This window comes from Galeopterus variegatus, unplaced genomic scaffold, assembly GCF_000696425.1.
Source record: "Galeopterus variegatus unplaced genomic scaffold, G_variegatus-3.0.2 Scaffold7903, whole genome shotgun sequence".
Taxonomy (NCBI): Eukaryota; Metazoa; Chordata; class Mammalia; order Dermoptera; family Cynocephalidae; genus Galeopterus; species Galeopterus variegatus.
Window position 1 is genome coordinate 64252 of NW_007734014.1, and position 12205 is coordinate 76456.

Here is a 12205-nt window from a genome sequence, read left to right on the forward strand (position 1 = left end):
AATAATCATATACATTGTATATTGACAAAATAAAAATTTAAAAAAAAAAAAAAAAAAGAAAAAATCCATGTGTAAGTGGACCCATGCAATTCAAACCCATGTTGTTCAAGGATCAATGGTATTCTCTCTTTCCCTCTCTCTGCCCCCTCCACCCCTTTTTCCAGAACTTGAAACGTAAATATCGACGAGAAGCATTGCCCCCAAAATATGCCCTGGAACTACTGACTATTTTTGCCTGGGAGATGGGTACAGACAAAAGTGAGAACTTCAACATGGATGAAGGGCTTGTAGCTGTGATGGAGCTCCTCAGAGATTATAAAGACATCTGCATATATTGGACCAAGTTCTATGATTTCCAGAATGAGACTGTCAGAAACTTTATCAAACAACAGTTGAAAGAGTGCAGGTGAGTGTGTTGGTTACATTACTTTCAGCTGCAGGAATAGAAAGTCCAGCTCAAGGGCTGGCCTGTGGCTCACTCGGGAGAGTGTGGTGCTGATAACACGAAGGCCAAGGGTTCGGATCCTATATAGGGATGGCCCATGGCTCACTTGGGAGAGCGTGGTGCTGACAACACCAAGTCAAGGGTTAAGATCCCCTTACCGGTCATCTTTAAAAAAAAAAAAAAGTCCAGCTCAAACAGCTTAAAAAACAAAGAGAATTGATTGGCTTTTGTAACTGAAAAATTTAAAGATAAAATAAGCTTCAGGTATGGTGTGATCCGGATGTTCACTATATCATCAGGGTCCCATTCTGTGAATTGCTCAGCTCTGCCCTGCTCAGGGCTTTACCATTGAATTCAGGTAAATTCCTTCACGAATGCATCAGTTCCAAGATTGTCATCTGGATACATACAGAAGTGAGCATTCCAAGGAAAATCTCTGAGATTGGGCCAGCTTTGGGTTATATCTTCAATCCTGAACCAAGAGCTTCAGCTTGCAGGGAGGCCTCCCTGCACAGAGCCATGCACAATCCAATAGATTTGAGTGCCAGAGACCAGAGTCCTGAGTGTGACAGAGACTCGCACCCGTTGTCTCTCCCAGGCCCATTATCTTAGATCCAGCTGACCCCACCAACAACCTGGGAAGAGAAAAAAGATGGGATGTGGTGGCCCAAGAGGCTGTTTACTGCCTGCAGCAGGTCTGCTGCAGAACTGAAGACCCCAGCCAGAGCTGGCATGTACAGGTATGACTCCCCATCCTATTGTCATGACTCAGTTCTGACTTCCCTTTAATTTCACATAAATCCTCCCAACTCTTGCCACAGAACCTGGGATAGGCAACGCCTCCCATGTGGACATTCCAGCCAACCAAGTGTGCAATTCTGCCCCTTCTGCTGCAAATGCCTGGGCCCCAGTTCTTCCACCTGTAAAATGGGCAATTTCTGCCCTGCTCTGTAGCCATTTGAGGAATATAGTCGAAGAATTTACTCTCTGCTGCAAATGCCTGGGCCCCAGTTCTTCCACCTGTAAAATGGGCAATTTCTGCCCTGCTTTGTAGCCATTTGAGGAATATAGTCGAAGAATTTACTCATATATATATATATTCTATGGAGTAATGTTTCCCCTATTATGGTTGTCAAAAGTTCAACTTCTTGCTATTAGAATAAGAGATTTAATAGATGTATCCAAAAGCGGTAAGTAAGGATCATAGGATTCCACTGCTGACAACCGCAGCTGCACAGCGTCCTCTTGCATAGCTTTTCCCACACAGATCACAGCAGTCCAGGGTCAGAACACTAATAAGAATCCAGGGTTCGGAGACAAGCACTCTGCTTATGATAACTCCCTGAAAGATCTAATTGCCCCCAACCTGCCACTCCCAGAGAAATCTTGTCACCAGTCCTGCATTTCATATCCTGAATTTAAATTGTGAGTCTGGCCTCAAAGGCAACCCTGAAGCAACTGAAGCAATGCAGGTAACTAATCTATCAGAAGGACCTGCCACCACCCATCCATGTCCTGTTTGCTGGGAATGTCCAATGGACCAGGAGACTCACACACAAAAAAAGTCAAGTCAAATCAAATCAAACTGTTGAAAAGGGTACACAATTAAAGTCAGCCTCCTTCCCATCCGGACCCCCCCGTCTCTCAGTTCTGCCCCCTCCCAGATCTTCACTTATCAATTGCGTACATCTCCTTCCATGAATAGGCCATATACACACACAAGCACATGTCTGTGTGAAAGTACTTCCTGGTTTTGTATTTTTAATTTTTACTTTATTTAAATTATTATTCTATGTGTTATTTAATTACTAAATTAAATTATCTTAAAGACAGTTTCATATTGTCACCTATAGACTTAATAGGCATAGCCATGTAACATAAAGATCAAATCAGGACACTTTTAAACATGAAATGAGGCGATGTTTACTATGCCAGGACAAGGGACATACACCAGGACTGTCCCAGACATATGAGAATATAAAGTCATCCTGGATCCAATCAATTTTTCAACAGCTACATCATAATTCAATGAATCAAAGTACTTTAATTTGTATAACCAGTACCCTACTGGTAGATTTTTAGGATGCTTTTAGACTTTTACCATTACAATGAATATCCTTGAACATATGAGGATACTTTAAAAAGTTCATGGAAAGGGCTGGCCTGGTGGCGCACTGGATAGTGCGCTGCTTGGGAGTGCGGTGGCGCTCCCGCCGAGGGTTCGGATCCCATGTGGAGACCGGTTCCCACTCACTGGCTGAGCGCGGTGCGGGCGCAACACCGAGGGTTGCGATCCCGTTGCTGGTCCCCGGTGTGGACGTGACACCGAGGGTTGCGATCCCGTTGCCGGTCAGTATAAAAGACAAAAAGGAAAAAAAAATTCATGGAAAAATAGAATTGAAAGATAATATGAGGCCGGCCCGTGGCTCACTCGGTAGAGTGAGGTACTGATAACACCAAGGCCACGGGTTCGGATCCCATATAGGGATCTCCAGTTGGCTCACTGGCTGAGCGTGGTGCTGACAACACCAAGCCAAGGGTTGAGATCCCCTTACCGGTCATCTTTTTAAAAAATAATAATAATAATATGAATCTTTCCATGAAATTTTTGAAGTACTTTCGTACATCTCAGAGTCCTACCTGCACTGAATCATTTAACCTCACAACAGCACTACCATGTACCTATGGAGAAGGTACTAATGTTATCTCCATGTGACAGGTGAGGACTCTGAACTGTTGCACATAGGAGTGTTACTTGGAGAACTGTTGCCAGTTGTTACTCCAGTTGGGGTACATCAGAGGACAGAGTTTGCCCCAATGGTCCTGTAAGCCTAAGATGACCAAATAGTCTCCTTTGCCTGGGACAATCCTAGTTTATGTCATTGTCTCACATAATTATTAATAACACCTCCTTTTACCTTTAAAAGCGTCTCAGTAGGCGATAAATTATACCATCAGTAGCCAGAAGGGGGACACTTGGGAGACAGCAGATAGCCATCACCACCCAGATACCCTTATCTGCTCCTCCCTTCCTTCCAGCGAGCAAGGGACATCCAGGTGACAGTAAAACGGACAGGGCAGGAGGCCTGGACACTCGCAGTGGACCCCTACTGGCCCATCTGGAAGATGGAGACAGAGATGAAGAGGTGGTGTGCCCTCCATGGGGAGCAGCGTCTCTCCTTCCGGGAGCCGGGAGGGCGGAGGCAACCACTCAGCAGCCAGCGGACTCTGGCGGATTACCGGATCTTCTCCAAAGTCAACGTCCGGGTACTGGAGACCTTCCCTCCTGAGATCCAGGTCTTCATCGAGGACTGTAGTGGCCAGAACAGGCCTTACGCCATTGACCCTGATGCCTCCATCTATGACTTGAAAGAAAAGATTGAAGAAGCTGGAGGACCTCGGGTGGAGAATCAGATACTAGAGTTCCAGGATCGGGAACTGTGGGATCATCACAGCCTGGCAGACCTGCAGATCAAAGACTGTGACACCATGATGCTCATTAGGAGAAGCTGAAAGTCCATAAGGGTGACCATGGTCAGGTTGCTCGTAATGTAGACTCTGATGGTGCTGCCCTGCCCCCATCCCACCCCTTTCTACCCAGACACTGTTCTCTTTCTGAAGCATAAATATGAACATACCCCTCCCCTGCTTAAAATCCTTCAATGGTTCCACATTACCTACAGAATACAGTTCAAATTCCTTGGCATTCAGGTTGCTTGACAATCTAGCCCTTGTTTACTCCTCTGTCTTCCCTCACCACTCCTGGAACACTCCAGATGTGCCCAAGCCCTTGCAATTCCAGAACACTGAATGCTGGGTCCTAACTCCATCACTTTGATTCAACTTCACCCCCCAGCCCCATCCCATGCTCTCATCTTTCAACATTCAAACTGCTAAGTCATTGATTCTCCAAGTATGGACCTCAGACCAGCAGAATCAGCATCACCTGGGAACTTCTTAGAAAGAAAAATTCTCAACAGCTCTCTCAGACTTAACCTGACCCAGATTCTTGGGTGGTGAGACCCAGCAATCTGTGTCTTGAACAAGCCTTCCATCTAATTCTGATGCATGCTCAAGTTTGAGAGCCACTGCTACAAACCCCACATAGCTGACCAAATCATCTTCTGTCCCTATCTTCTCCCTACCTCCAGGCCAGACTTCTGTGAAAGTACCTGGGACTCTCACTGTGTTGCTGGGTCATCTATCTCCCTGGTCTAATGGGACTTGACAAAAACTGTGCTTTATTCATTGTGTCCCCATGGTCTAGAACAGTACTTAGCTGCCCACTGCAAATGCTTGGCACATGCTTATTGAATAAATGAATGAACTAAAGAATGTCTTTTAATTCTTCACTGCTGTCTTCATGAGGTTCTCAGTCCAGTGCCATTTTGGTATCCACATTGTTTGGGGTGCCCCCCAACCTATGTCTCATTCCTTGAAAATGTTCATGGTCACCTACGCAGCCCCATGCTGAAGTGGTAAACCTGGGCTCATACCCAGTGCCTTTACCCCTCTGTCTAAACTTAATTGAACCAAAGGTGATCGCCTGGCCCAGGGTAGACTCTATCCATTGGATGTACTTAGATTTTGAATCCTGGAGAGTGGGGCCAGGTACAGTGAGCTCCTGGTACAGTTAAATGAGGGTGAATGTCTAAACAGAAGTACAGTCAAGACTGGAGAGGGCTGAACAGCCCAAGTAGAGCCACTACAGCCCATACTTTAGTAAAGAAAGAGCCATCTCTGGGGAGTGAAGCATCACCAGGATGCTATTAGTCCTGACTTGTTTCCTATCAAACTCCCTCTATATCTTTTCATCAACCTAAATTGAGTGAGCAGCCATTCATTGAGTGAATCAGAGTGGGTGTCTTTTCTGCTCCAAGAGTCTTGACTAAGATAAGCTTCCTGAACTCAATAAAATTCTTTTTTATATTCCTCAATACATTAGTAATTCTATCTACTTATATGGCATTTACACTAAGAATCTCTGTAGATATTACATCATTTGCTTCTTATCCTCTCAGCCACCCTGGAAGTTGGATGGACAAATAGAATTAACAACCCTCCTCTATTTTACAGATGAGAATACTGAGGCTTGGAGGATAGGGACTGCTGTCCGTCCAGATGGCAAATTCTCTGAAAGAGAAACCGTGACAATCTCAGCAGGGACATCCTAGAGTTCTCATATGTCATCTGGAAGGAATACATTTCTCTCCCACCTATTCTGGGCCTCACCCATAGGTACATGCCCTGAATTCTAGCTTATCCTGTTAGCCTTCTGCAATACCTTCAGTAATCTTGTACACACTGAATGACTTCACTTTCTGGTCACAGCTGATTAAACCATGGATGATCACTTGACCCAGGATAGAATCAATCCATTGGCTGGGCTAAACCGATCAGATTATGAGTTCTGGATACTGTGAACTATTATGTCTTGTGCATTTTCTATGTGCCAAGAATAGCACAGAGCACTTGGTATTCATTTTATTCTGACAACAAACTTAGATTAATAATAACCATTGCCATATTTTATAGTTGAGGAAACAGAAGACAGGGTGATATAAGGGTTTTGATTAAGATCACACAGTCATTAAGTAGCAGAGTGGAGATTCAAGCTCCTGTATGTCAGAGACTGTGGTCTTAACCACTATGTGATGCTGCCTCTCTTAGTGGACCTCAGCTCTCCCTCCTGCACCCCAATGCTCTATACTCCAATTCTCACTTCTATACTGAGCAACCTGCTGTCTCCCACATGTATCACAATTTCTCTCCTCTAAGTCCTTGCATGTGTTATTCCTCCTTCTCTGGATCTGCCACTTCCTAGCAGTAAGTCCTTGGGCAAGTTATCAGTCTCACTGACCACAACTCCCTCATATACGGAATAGAAAACTCATCTCACAAGGTCATTGTGAGGATCACATGATGAGTGCGAAAACACTTATAAACTGTAAGGCCCTGGGTCAATATGAGCTAATGTGATACAAAAACGATGAATGCCTGGGGGCTAAGACAAGAAGGGAGCTTACAAGAATGGAACTTACAGCTGCTGTGTTGAACTGGTAGGTGCGATTTTGTTCTACATTCTAGCATGAGACATGGACTTTATAAAAGGATAAATGAACCAGAGCAGAATTTTGACAAGGGCTATAAAAAGCAAATTGGGAAAAGTACATCTGGATGGGGTTGGATCCTCAAAACCCAGGAATAAGAGAAGAGCTTGACATGACCAAGAACTGACAGAATGGGTGTCAGGGCAGGGGGACAAGAGTGAAGACTTACTTTAGAAGGTTGTTGCACTCGTCCAGGGAGATGAATTATGACAATGATCAGGCAAGGGGCTCCCTAGATTGTCTACCTTTAAACAGGAGATGTTCACAATTCTGTGGACTTCTGGGGGCCTGTGGGAAACAGGCTGGTATGAGTTAGCATGAGCCCACTATCACTGGGGGAGAACAGGAGGAACCAAATTTGATCCAGGTCCAAGAAGAGATTCAGAAAAGGAAAGCCTAGGGTTTCAAGGAGAAAGGACCTTGAACTACTGACCCTTCCTTTTCCTCTGCACATTGAAATTTCTTCCCTTTTTACCCAGCCTAAAACCCATGGTTAAGCCTGCCAGTCACTCCCTAGTACATGCCTTCAACTTTCTGCCCACTTGTCTTTACAGATCATTCATTCTTGAATCATAAGAACCTTTGGGGTTGCAAGTGACAGAGATCCAATTCAAATTAGCCTAAGGAAAAAATAAGTAGAATGTAATGGCCTATAGGCTGCACACCTGGCCTGGGGCATGGAGGCCCCAAGGTGCTGGCCTCCATCGTGATGGTGGTGCCTGACCAATGCATTCATGGCAGCTGGTAAGAGCCCAGAACCCCTGCCCCTCACACTCACTAGGAGGTTCATCTGCTCCTTCCCCAAATGCAGCATAAATTACAAGGCCTGGAAGCTCACAGGGGAGAGACCATTTGTTTGTGACTTTGAAGAGCATAGCAAAGTCTTCATCAAGGGCTACCATCTGAGTCATCGCGGGACTCATAGTGGGGAAAAGCCAATTGTGCGGGTAACTAGTGGCTATGATCAAAAATTCAACACAAAATCAAACTTGAGGAAACATTTTGAACACAGACATGAAAATCAGCAAAGACAATATGTATGCAGTTTTGAAGGTTATAGGAAGACCTTCAAGAAACATCACTAGCTAAAACTCTATCAGTGCCAGCATACCAATGAACCACTCTTCAAGTGTACCCAGGAAGGATGTGGGAAATACTTTGCTCACCCAGCGAGCTGAAAAGACACGCAAAGTTCCTTGAGGGCTATATGTGTCAAAGAGGCTGTTCTTTTGTGGCAAAAACATGGACGAAACTTCTGAAACATGAAAGAGAAACCCACAAAGAGGAAATAATATGTGAAGTATGCCAGAAAACATTTACATGCAAAAACTATCTTAAGAAACCTATGAAAACTCATATGTCAGAAAAGCGTTTATGCAGATGTCCAAGAGAAGATTGTGGTAGAAACCTGTGTTTCATCTCCGGAGCCTACTCTCTCTTTTCATGAGGAAAAGCACCCGTTTGTGTGTGAACATACTGGCTGTGGCAAAACATTTGCAATGAAACAAAGTCTCATTAGGCATGCTGTTGTGCATGATCCTGACAAGAAGGACCATCTCATGAGAAATGGAGTTTGGCATCTTGTCTCAGTGGACATATCCCTCCTAAAAAGAAAAGAAAAAGGAAAAAAAAAAGAGCAAAGCTTATTTTTGCCTAAAAATGGAGAGTTGCTGTGTATAGAAGACAAGGTGCCCTCAACAGTTGCAATACTTGCCCCCAATTAAATAACACTTTGCTTTTTTGAGAGGACTACAGTCAAGTAACTTATTTTCTCTCAAAAGTATGTTTTTAATTAAAATCCCTGATGTAAAACAAAGAAAAGAGTCCAGAGGTAGATAACATCAGGCACAACTGGATTGTGTTAGTCAGGGTTCTCTAGAGAAACAGAGCCACTAGGATGTATACGTAGGTATAGACGAGGGGATTTATTATGAGAATTGGCTCACACAATTATGGAGGTCGAGAAATCCCACATTATGCTGTCTGCAAGCTGGAGAACCAGAGAAGCCAGTAGGGTAAGTTCTGGAGTTCAACGACCCAAGAATCTGAATGTCCAAGAGCAGGAGAAAATGGATGTCCCAGCTCCAGAAGAGAGAGAGCAAATTCACATTTCCTCCACCTTTTTGTTTTATCTAGGCCCTCAACAATTGGATGATGCTTGCCCACACGGTGAGGGCAGATCTTCATTACTCAGTCTACTGATTCAAATACTAATCTCTTCTGTAAACACCCTTACAGACACACCCAGAAATGATGTTTTACCAGCTCTCTGGACATCTCTTGACTCAAGTTGACACCTAAAATTAACTTTCACATGGGTCCAGGAGTCTGAATGATGCCAGAGAGTGTGTCAGTTAGTTTATACTTCCTGATGAACCACCCCAAAACACCCATTTATTTGCTCATGATTCTATGAATTAGCTAATCAGTTTTCCTGGTCTGATCCAGCCCAGCCAAAGTTGGAAGTCAAGAGCAGCCCCACTCAAATATCTAACAATTGTTTGAATATCAGCTGGAAAAATAAGGATGCCTGAACCATGTGTTTCTCATTATCCAACAGGCTGACCTGAGCATGTTCACATTGTTACTGGGTTCTAACAGGAGCAAGAAAAAGGGCAAAGTTCCAATATTACACACACTTTTTAAGCCTCTGCTTGCATTGCTAATGTCCCATTGGTCAAAACAAGCTGCATGGCCAAGCCCTCAAGAATTTGACAGCATTGTTCCAGGATTTCTTGGATAATCTTCCTCTACATGACAGGAAAATGGTCCTGCTTTCTACCAGGCCATTCACTGCTTACCCATAAGGAACGTCTTTGGGCACCCACTCAGCCATTACAATATATGAGCAAACCTGGAAGTTCAAGGGTATGAACATCCCATGGGATAATGCTTGACCAGTGGGATGACAGGGACCAGTGCTCCCTCTTCCCTTGTCTTAGGCAGATAATTTGAAGGCACATTCTACACAGCTCCTCAGAGGGTCCCCAGTGAGATTGAGCCCTAGTTGCTGGCAGCAGTGATTAATTATGTTCCTTGGATTGGCCTTCTCCCTTTCCCAACCCCCCACACTTGTCCCTTGAAATCATTTCTGAGAACAAACCACCCTCATGCAAGCCCTTGTCTCATGCTCTGCATTGCAGGGAATCCAAGCTAAGACAACACCCATCTTTATGTATCACCCTCCTGCCCAAAACCTAGCCCAACCCCTTTATATCCACTGGCTTTTCTCCCTTCCCCTAGAAGCATGCCCAACTGGGTGGTATTTTGATCAACCATAAAGCCAAAACATTGGGCTGGCCTGTGGCTCACTCCGGAGAGTGTGGTGCTGATAACACCAAGGCTGTGGGTTCGGATCCCACATAGGGATGGCCAGTTTACTCACTTTGAAGAGCGTGGTGCTGACAACCCCAAGTCAAGGGTTAAGATCCCCTTACCAGTCATCTTTAAAAAAAAAAAGTCAACACATTATAGACTCCATGTACCCTTTTAAAATCTTCAAATGTCATCCAATGTATTAGTGATCAAATAATTGAAAGCTGCTTAACTCTCTGAGATTTCATGAAGCTAAGTAAAAACTAATATGTAAGGTCTGAATGTTTGTTGTTTGGATACCTTTTATATTTCCTTGAACTGAATTATCTGTCATTATAAACATATGGCAAATGTCTGGAGGCTTTATTGTTGACTTAGGTTTGTGAAATTTCCACTTCTCTTTAAGCTGTCATAATGTGGTATTGCTTAAGGACAAGCTGCTATCAAACATTGCAAATATAAGGACTTTCAGAATTTATGCAATAGAAATGTGATGTTTCCATCTGGGGTTAGCCTATTTGAAAGTTTAAATTGAAATGTGTCGTGGTTGACAAACTTCTTGAGAGGGTTGTCTACACTCCTGGTCTCCATTCCCTTCACCCCACTTACTTCTCAACTCACCCCAATCTGGCTTCTGCTTTCACCTCTCCCCTAAAGCTGCACCCACCTTGGTCACCAGTAGCTTCTTGAATACTTCTCAGACCTGTACTTCTTACCGGAAGCATTCGACTACTCTTTAAAACTCTCAGGCTTTGTTCCCACCTCTTTGGCCACCCCATCCAGTTCTGCATGAGTTTCTTTTCCTCTGCCCATCGCTTACATGTGACATGACTCAGCCTTCCCCGAGGTACTAATGACCATGTGTGTGCCGAGGAAAACCAAATTTGTCTTCCTGGGAAGCTGCTCTCTCCCTTTATAATCTGTGGGTACCTCCAAGTCATCATCCAGAGATATTCTCCTAGATCTCCCCCATACCCACTCCTCCTCTCTTTGTTAATAGCAACCCCATCCATTGCTCAAGAACCCAAGCCAGAGAGCTGTAGTCATCCCTGTATTCTCCCTGTTCCTCACCTCCCACCTATAGTCACCAAGTCCTGTCCACCTTCCTCCCAAAATAGACCTAGGATCCAACCCCTTCTCTACCCCCACTGCTTCCAGCCTATTCCAGGCCACCACTGCCTCTCACCTGGGCCACTGCATAGTGTCCTGACCTGTCTTCCTGCATTTATTCTTGCCCCCTGCAATCCATCCTCAACACAGAGGCAGCCAGACCAATGTCTCTAGAATCTAACTTCACCAGGTATCACTCTCCTAATGTGTCACTGCCCTCAAGACAAAGTCAGAGCAGATTCACCTAGAATTTGACCCGGTGGATCCCTTCTTCTTTCTTAAAACAATGTCTTCACTTGGCTTCCAAAACACCATTCCTGACTTGTCTTCCACCTCACTACTGCCCATTCTTCTTTGCTGGACTCTTGCAACTCCCGACCTCTGAATAATATCCAGGGCTTCAGGGCTCAGTCCTTGGTCTTTTTCTCTTCTTGCTCTGTAATCATCCTTGGTGATTTCATCCAGTCTCATAGCCTTAAATATTTCTATGCCGGTGACTCCCAAATTTGTATCTCACGTCCAGATCCAGTCCTCTTCCCTGAAATCCAGACTCATACATCCAACTCCCTACCCCACGTCTGCACCTGAATCTCTAACAGACATCTCAAACTTCAGTTCCAAAACTGAGTTCCCAGTCTTCATGTCTACACTGTGCCCTTCCCGGGTCTTTATCACCTCAATTAAGGGCAATTCCATCCTTCCTGTTGCTAAGGCCAAAAGCCTTGGGGTCTTCTCCAGTCTTTCTCTCACACCATACTCTATAGCTGTCAGCCGTATAGTCTAAATATATTCAGCAAAATGATATGATGGGCTGCATTTGGACTAGGGAGAAATAATGACTTACTTTTCCCGGGAATGATATTGAAGGAATAATAGTGAAAATAATTTCCAAAGGATTTGTCCCTCTTCCTCTGTTTGGGCATTGGCTTGATGAACCAGGTCACAGGGCGGGGGGAAATCATGTCTCTTGAAGTTGTTTGAAATCAGCACTTCCTAAACTAATCTCTCCGCAGTATTAATCCCAGAGATGCTAAGTGATTTCAAACAGTTCTCTGACCAAATATAATGGAAAAGCGTTTTGTTCTATAGTCTCCTCTTAGAGATTCCCAATGAATCTTAGCATCAGCAAGGTTTAAGAGAAGTTCTGTAGTAGAGAATCTTTGAATTTTGTTTAAACCACAGTTTCCCAGACTTTTTTTTTTTTTTTTTTTTTTTTCCCATTCAG

At 44.2% G+C, this 12205-nt stretch overlaps 1 protein-coding gene and 1 pseudogene across 1 annotated transcript in view; both read left to right on the forward strand.

Annotated features, from left to right (window-relative positions):
- The window catches only part of LOC103607968 (2'-5'-oligoadenylate synthase-like protein 2), a 13525-nt gene extending 9567 nt beyond the window's left edge, over window positions 1-3958 (forward strand). The window contains exons 4-6 of the mRNA XM_008592414.1: window positions 165-406; window positions 1044-1185; window positions 3485-3958. Of these exons, the coding sequence (XP_008590636.1) occupies window positions 165-406; window positions 1044-1185; window positions 3485-3958 (858 nt within the window). The remainder of the gene's footprint in view (window positions 1-164; window positions 407-1043; window positions 1186-3484) is intronic.
- Window positions 3959-7271: 3313 nt separating this feature from the next.
- LOC103607971 lies at window positions 7272-8279 on the forward strand (annotated as a pseudogene).
- Window positions 8280-12205: the final 3926 nt, after the last annotated feature.